Raw genomic sequence first — 8,247 nt, 5'->3', positions numbered from 1 at the left:
TGAAATGAGCCTGCGTTCCCACCTCCATTCTGGGGACATCTCTGAGCAGGAGGCCCTCAGTGAACGTGAATGAGGAGGGGGCCGGGCAGGTGGACAGAACACACCAGTGAATGTTTCACCAAGCTCTTACCTGGGCCTAAGCAGAGTCGTTAGGTTAGACTACGCAGTACCTCTGCTCTCTACTAAAACACAAGTATTGCTCCATATAGATGAGAGCAGGAAGACTGCAGTGCGTATTTATTGAATCTGACATTTCCTCTCAACTGGGAGGGACGACTGCCTGGGAGTGGGCGAGGTGGGCAGTGGCCCGCTAGAGGGAAGGGAACAGACTGGGCAGGAGGGGCTGCCGCTGCCCACGTCCTGTTTGCCCCAGGCCACGGGGCCCCAGGCCACGGGACAGCAGCTCTCACCTTGGTTTTAAGGGCCGGGTGAGGAGCTTGAGTGGGAGAGGCAGGGATTGGAAATCAACGAAGGGGAGTGGACACAGGCGCAAGAGGCTGGGCTTTGTGCGCACAGCTTGGCCAGGGCCTCCTCGGCCCTTCGTGTGGGCCCTGCCCCGCCGCACCTGCCACGGCCAGCTCCCTGTGCTCCTGGGACTCGCTGGCTTTCATATGCGGCTGGAAGCCGCCCCAGGGAGCCTTGTTCTAGTCGTTGCTGTGAGTGTTTGGGGCGGGTGGGGTAGTGTAACCTTGGTCTCGGGCCCGCCGCTCTCAGACTCAGCGATTCTGCAGCCCCTTTGGGCTCACTGGACAATGCCAGAGAACGTGTTGATGGGCATTCGAAGGGGCTTGGCCTTGGCTTTGGTCCTTTCCATCTCCTCCCGGTGTGAGCTGAGCCCCAGCGCCTTGGATTTCTGGGCCCCAGAACACGGCTCTGGGCAGGGAGCAACCTCGAACCTGTGGGCGGAGAGAGGCCAGCTCGGGAGACCCATCTCAGGGGTCAGATCTGCCTGGGCATTTTAAACGTAGCCCCTTTATTGTTGGGTATAGACAAGGGGGCTCCGCAGAGGGAAGAGGAAGAGTGAGAATGGGAAAGAGCACCCTGAGCCGGGGGCGCAGGCACGGAGAGGAGGAGACGCCTGAACGGGTCACCCTGTGCGCCTGCCTGACCCAAATACACCTCCCCAGGGGACACCAGTAGGTGTCGTGTTAACTGGGTCGCAGCTGCCACAGAAGGGCAGCCTGTGTTGGCGGGCCAGTGCCAGCACAGGAGGTTGGATCAGGAGGGCTGCAGGCTGAGCATTTGTAGAAGAATCTCGGGAAAACTTAATCTCAGCTACTGCCCAAGGTCAACCGTCATTTGCTTTTCTTCCTGGATTTAAGTCATCACCTGAGTCCACACCCATCAGGGATACCTGCCTGGCCCATGATCCACCCCGACAAGGCGTTCAGGGCTCGAGGCAAGAGGCGGGGCGGGGCCAGCAGCCGGGAAGCTTTGCCCCAGGGGCACGGAGCCCAGCCTCACCTGGCCACATCCCTGTATGTGCGGCAACTGTCCTTGTCCAGCAACAGTGTCAGCAGCCTCTGGTCCTGGCTTTGGATCTGGACGTTAGCTGACCGGAAGGTGTTTGTCACCGTCTGCAACAGAGACAGCTTGGGGAGCATCACCTTGGTAACGGATGGCCCAGCCAACACCTCCTACCCTGGAATCCTGTGTGTTTCAGTTCAGTACGCAAGGGTCCCGCCCCTCTTCTTGCAAGTGACCCTGAGTAGTGACAAGCCTGCATAAGATGCTTCTAGGCTGCCTTGGTCCTTGGCTCTCCCATCATTTCCGCAGTCCTTTTTCCCACCTGTTGTCCTTAATTTCAAACACAACCTGGGATGCTACAGCTAGAGCTTGCCAGGTGCTGAAGTGACCTGAGCACCTCCTATTTGACAGGCATGTTATGTATGTAATTTGGGGCTACTTCAGGGTTTTTATAAGCCCTGACCCCTGTACTCAGTGTTGGATTGCATACAAAATTATTTCCCAGGGGCAGAGACAGAGGTTCTGGAAAACAGCCACCTACCCCCATGACTCAGACTAAGCCTGTACCAGTTTGTACCCTGGGGCTAGTTACGTTCTCTGCACGGGGAACCGGGGTCAAGGTGTTCCCACCTTCCACACCCACAGCCCTGCGCAGCTTCTCCAGAAAGTACCCAGGAGCAGAGGAAAGCAGCCCCGAAGCAGCCCTCCAACCCGTGACCTGAGGGGGCTGCTCCAGAGAGACCCCTCCCCCTGGACAGAGAATGTAGAGCATCCTGGGCTCCAGGTGGGGCACTGAGGGCCTTTCCGGTCACTGGCCCATAGCACACGTGGACAGCAGCTTTGCATGACTCACCACCACAGAGCATTGGAGTTTCTAGAGCCTTAGCCTCCATCTCATTCAAGTATTCTCAACCCTGGAGTCACCTTTCCAAAACATAAAATTAGAAATTCTGATCTAAGTGGTATGGAGTCCAGCCCTGGCCTGGGCATTTTTCATAAGTTCCCTGTTGTAGGCAGGGCTGATCCACCTTCCTGCTGTCAGACAGCAGAGGGACAAACAGAGCCTCAACCTGGTGGGGGGTGTCAAGCATGTCCAGGCATTTCTGCTGGACTTTTGTGGGGTGGAAGGTGGGCTTGGCGGCCAGGAGTCTATGGGCAGAGTGTGCAAGAATCTCCCGGGAGACTCTACACCCAGACCACCGGGGTTCTCATCCTGGCTCTGCCACTTATTAGCCGTGCTACCTTGGACATGATTCTTAATCACTCTGTGCTTTTGTTTCTCACCTTTGCAACTACCTTGTAGGTAGCAAGACAGTACAGAGGTAAAAGGGAACTCGCTAGGGTGGTAAGTTTAGATTTTCAAAAAGCTCACAACCAGGTTATTCAAAGAGGTCATTAAAAATAGAAACCGTGGTAAGGAACTGACTTTGAAAGAGGAAATACATAAAGGTAAATGGGTCCACCCTGGAACCTGAAGCTCAAATACAGAGCTGTCCTGTTGGAAGATCTCAGCTTAGTACAAAGCTCTCAGCCTGTCAGAGCGCTCCTCCAGTGCACAGGCTGCCCCAGAAAAAATGAACTCTGGTTAGAGGTGAGATCCTGCATGGTGAAGGCTTGGGTCAGATGATCAAGGAACATCTAGCCAGCTCCTGCTGTGGGCCATTCCCACGGTGAGTGCTGGAAAGACAGAGATAGGGCCTGAGCCACGAGATCACGGCATTGACAGTTTTGCAAATGCTTCAGTGGCTGTGTCCCCAGGGCTCTGGGGGAGCCCAGAGGTGGGGTCCCTAGCTCTCTGGGGAGTGGGGGATGGGGAGTGTGGTGGAGGAGGTGGAGGGAAGGGCCTCCTGGTGGGGGGATAACACCTGAGTTTCATCTTGAAAGAGAAATAGGGGTTATGAAAGGAAGATGGGGAAGAGAAAGGGAGGAATGGGGTTTCAGGCCTAGCGAAGCGCATGATCAAAGGCACAGAGGAAGGTCTGCCAGTACACCTCCAAATGTAACCGAGCGGGACACTACGGGACCTTCCACGGACAGACCCCTCCCCCATATCCTCTGCTGTAGCTTCTCTCTGAAGGACCTAGATAACAGTATCTGATGCACATTTCCTGAGCTGTTTTACAGATGCTAAAACCACCACCACATGAAAGAAATTAACTACTTGATGATCATGAGCCTGTAGCCCCCAGACCTACTGGCGCCTAAGGATTGATAATGTTTACCCCTGTGACACTGCCCTGTTACCTCACCATCAACCAATCAGAGAGCTGTGCACCAGCTGATCACATACACTGGGACGCTTTTCCCTCACCTGGCCTTTAAAAGTGCTTTGCTGGAACCCATAGGGGACTTTGGTGGTTTTGAGCACCAGCTGCTCTGGACTCCTTGCTTGGCACCCTGCAATAAACACTGCACTTTCCTTCGCCACGACCCGGTGTCAGTGTATGGGCTTTGCTGAGCACAGGCGAGAGGACCCAGGTTTGGTTCGGTATCACAGATACCCCCGTGTAAGGTGCATGCAGGGGTGGCCAGAGTTGCAGATGGAGAGAAAGAGGAACCAAGCTATGCAACACTGAAGTTTCTCCACCCTCCTGCCCTGGAGAGTAGGAAATGGTCGAGGGATTTTAAACACAGAGTCACGTGTCCGAGTTCTGTTTTAGAAAGATCACGCAGGCAGAGGTATGGAGGGTGGATTGGAGGAGCACTGGAATGACATCGGGGAGACCGGCTGGGAGGCTGTAGAGATTGTCCAGGAGAAGGGGGTGGAGGAAGGTCTGGCCCAAGGGTGACCAATTCGTCCCAGGAAACCCCTTAGTCCCTGGCCAATTGGGACAGATCGTCAACCTCACTGGACCACAAGAAGGAGGATGGAGAGGAAGGGAGAGGTGTGAGAGTGTTTGAGAGAGAAAACCAGTGGACACAGGGAGGTGAGAAAGGGGAGGCATCTGAGCTGACTCCAAGGTTTCTGGGACAGGTGACTGGATAATGACAGTCCCGCTGAATGAGAGACAGGACACAGGGGAGGAGGGGATGAAATAAAAACAGCCACTAATACATATATAGCTCTGACTTGGCCAAGCACTCTTCTAGAAGCTTGACATGTCACCATCATTTAATCCTCACAACAACCGGATAGGTAGGTACCATTATTGTCCCCGTTTTCCATATAATGAGACTGAGGCACAGAGAGCTGGAGTGACTTGTCTAAAGTCACGTAGCTGGTAAATGACAGAGCCCAGATCTGAGCCCAGGCAGTCTGGCTCTAGAGAGCTCTTAACTACTAGAAAGCACTGGCTCTGTTTTTGAATATCTTGAGTTTGGGGTGTCATGGGACACTGAGGTCATGCTAACTTAGTTGAATGCAGGAGTCAGACACTCAAGGATGAATGTCAGAGCAGGAGATAAAGGTTTGGGCACCCTTAACAACTTGGACTAAAGCCATGGACGTGGTTTTGAGAGTCCAGGGAATAAGAAAAGAAGTGGGCCATGGACTGAAGCGGAGAACATTAGCTATTTAAGGAATTGGCTTAGGAAAAAGAGTCCAGAGAAAAGGGTTCAGTGATGCCAAGGATCGGGATGAGGTGGAAGGTCACGAGCGTGCAGCGGCCCTGACCTCATGGATGCAGGGTATCGCGGAAGCACTCAGACACCTGAGCATCAGGCTGAGTAGGCGGCTTGACCTAAAGGTAGTGTCTGCCTGGCAGGCGATGTGGGGAAGCTGAGGCTGTCTTGAGAACGTGGTTCAAGTATGATCACGGGCTCCAAGCCCAGCCGAGTAGGGCAGGGAAGGCCAGAGAGGCCATCAGATAGGGAGAAAATGGGCGGGTCCTATGTCTGTATTAATAAGGGACTCTCTATGAGTATCAGTAAGGGTTAAGGCAAAGGGCAAAGGGTGGTGGTAGGGTGATGAGGTTGAAATAGCTGGTTTGATATGGTCAAAGGCTGGGCCATTGCTGTTTGGGAGTCTGGCTGCTGTGTGCAGGGGATGCCAGAACTCGGGTGCATTTTGTACTCTCTGGGTACGTCTTAGGTCCTCAGATGGTCCAGGTGGAGGTGGAGGGCGGGGCCTTAACTCTTCCACTGCCTTACTTATGCCAGCTAGTGCTCAGTATTTCAAACAGACTGACTGGAAAGCAGATTCTTTCCAACAGGAAGACCCACTTCAACAGCAAAGGCTCAGAAAGGCTCAAGAGTCCATTCCCCCTTCGCTGAAAGCCTCCCCCTGGGCTCCCCGCCACCTGCCCTGCTTGAATCTCCCCAGTTCTCACTCTACCCAGTACTTACAGAGAAGGACCTTCCAGCCAAGTTGGAGGTCTTGACAACCTCTGTCACGCTAATATTCAGGCATGTGTGGTCTGTCTCGGGAGCAGCAGTTGGGGGGCAGTGGGTGGGCCCTGAAACTGGGAAGAATGAGATGGTGGGTGAGGGGCTGTGAATGGGCCTCTAGGGAAGTAGGGGAACTTGAGACTCCACCTCCCAAGAAGGACACAAACCCACCTTGACTACCGCCCCGCCCCCTTTTAACCCCTCCCCACACCCTGCTCAGCCCCTACTTCCTGACTCCACCTTGGTTCTCAACGAGCCTCAGTTCCCTCCAGATCATCCGTCTCCCTCCCCTGGAGAATCCACATTTCTATATCCTGAGGCATAGCAGCCATCAGCAACCTAAACCCTTTCTTTCACCTTTTCCTGTACCCGTTTCCAATGGGAAGAAGTTCTTCTGCAGCCACTGGGCATGCTCAGAATGCCAGGAACACCTAGCCCAGGATGGTGTGTAAGACAGAGGGCTGTAGGAGGGCATCTGTCCCAACATGTCGAGAGCATTTCCTTGACTTTCCTCACATTGTATAATGTGTCAAAAATCATTATTGTGGGGCTTCCCTGGTGGCGCAGTGGTTGAGAGTCCACCTGCTGATGCAGGGGACACGGGTTCGTGCCCCAGTCTGGGAAGATCCCACATGCCGCGGAGCGGCTGGGCCCGTGAGCCATGGCCGCCGATCCTGCGCGTCCGGAGCCTGTGCTCCGCAACGGGAGAGGCCACAACAGTGAGAGGCCCGCATACCGCAAAAAAAAAAAAAAAAAAAAAAAAATCATTATTGTGTGACTGCTGCCCGGCTTTACCCCTCCCTGCCGACGAAGGAGGGTTTTCAGAGATCCAAGAACAGTTCGGATAGGACTGTGTGATGGAAAATTTGGAGGAGATTCAGGAGTTAGAGTGGGGGTGGATGGGGCGGGAGTTTTGTAAAGGAAACAGAAGAAATCAAAGTTTAACAATAAAGGCTGATGCCACAGTTTACTATGTGCACATACATTAGCATCTTGTCTCTATTTTAGAAATGAACAAACAGATAGAGAGGTCACAAGTAACCCGAGGTCACACAGGTGGAAACGTGGCAAAGCTGGGCTTCGAAGCCTGCCCATCTGGTTCTAGAATCTGTGCTCCTGACCCACTGCTCTGTGACCGCCTCTTGTCTTAGAGCTATTGCCAAAGTCACACGTCTCCTTCATGTACACGAGGCCACGTATACCCCTCCGCGTGGTCCCTCCACCTTCCAGCTCAGGCTCATCCGGCAGCAGAAGCATCACCCAGTGCTGCTCGATGGTGACTAAGCTGAAGGCCAGGCAGGTCCTCACCCGGGCAGCCTGGCGCCCAGCTCCGGGCCCAGCACGGGTAGGAGTTCGACCACGTTCCGTGATCCCAGGGAGAGGGAGGGAGGCTCCTTCCCCTGGCTCTACCTGTCTCCTCTCTCTCCGCCCTCTCTCCTCCGCGCCCCAGCTTTCCCGTGTGTGGCCTTCCCTGTCTCTGCTCTGCGTGCCCAGCCCCTCACCTTCAGTGTCACCGGCTGGAAGGGCCTTCAGGGCCAGCCCAGTGGCCCGCAGGGAGACGGTGACCTCTCGGGTGCGGTGGCTGAGCAGGGCCTGGGGAGGGGAATGTGGGGACAGAAGGGGGTCAAGGTACACAACACCACGTCAACAGTCCTGCTTCTGTCCCCTTCCCCCCATCCCCCGCTTCCCGCCCCTGCCCTGAGTGTTGGCCGTGTCACTACTGTCCCGTAAGGAGCCAGAGGATGCAGGCTCAGAACACTCAGCCCAGGGAGCGCCATCAGCCTTCCAGACCAAGGACTACGCCCCCATACATCAGGTCAGCTAGCAAGGAGGGTATTTTTTTTTTTTTGCGGTACGCGGGCCTCTCACTGTTGTGGCTTCTCCCGTTGCGGAGCACAGGCTCCGGACGCGCAGGCTCAGCGGCCATGGCTCACGGGCCCAGCCGCTCCGCGGCACGTGGGATCTTCCCGGACCAGGGCACGAACCCGTGTCCCCTGCATCGGCAGGCGGACTCTCAACCACTGCGCCACCAGGGAAGCCCGAGGAGGGTATTTTTGAGCAAGGGGACAGTGCCTTGTTCCTTAGGTCAGATCGCCTCCTTGGCTGTGCGGAAGGCCAACTGTAACCCGCCCATCCCTGCAAAACTCCCTGGAGGCTGGGAAACTCTGGGGGCAGCCACGAGAAAAGGGCAGAAGTTTCCTCTGGCTCTATCTGCTCCCCCTGATGTCCCTGACATCTGCTTCCCCCCAGCTGTACTTCTGGGCCACCTGCTGACCACGCCACACACACTGACCTTCTGGTAGCAGACGGAGAGCTCAGCCCCTGGGGCCTCGGCCACGCCCCTCCTCCTGGGTGAAGGGCTATCTGCAGGGGGCGAGAAGAGGCTGAATGAAGGCGGGAGGTCCCCGTCCCTCCCACCCTGGCTCCCCACCTCCCTGAGGTGGAGCTGAAGCT

General features: G+C 55.4%; 1 protein-coding gene across 1 annotated transcript in view; it reads right to left on the bottom strand.

Moving 5' to 3' along the window:
* Positions 1 to 220: 220 nt before the first annotated feature.
* The window catches only part of PIK3R6 (phosphoinositide-3-kinase regulatory subunit 6), a gene marked incomplete at its 5' end in the record, with an annotated part of 48,247 nt that continues 40,220 nt past the window's right edge, over positions 221 to 8,247 (bottom strand). The window contains 5 exon segments of the mRNA XM_079725064.1: positions 221 to 896; positions 1,465 to 1,577; positions 5,752 to 5,867; positions 7,296 to 7,386; positions 8,087 to 8,157. Of these exon segments, the coding sequence (XP_079581190.1) occupies positions 743 to 896; positions 1,465 to 1,577; positions 5,752 to 5,867; positions 7,296 to 7,386; positions 8,087 to 8,157 (545 nt within the window). The 3' untranslated portion in view covers positions 221 to 742.

The sequence above is a fragment of the Hyperoodon ampullatus genome, assembly GCF_949752795.1.
Source record: "Hyperoodon ampullatus genome assembly, chromosome: 19".
Taxonomy (NCBI): domain Eukaryota; kingdom Metazoa; phylum Chordata; class Mammalia; order Artiodactyla; family Ziphiidae; genus Hyperoodon; species Hyperoodon ampullatus.
Note: the sequence above shows the minus strand (reverse complement) of the source record. Positions and strands in the feature narration are given on the sequence as shown.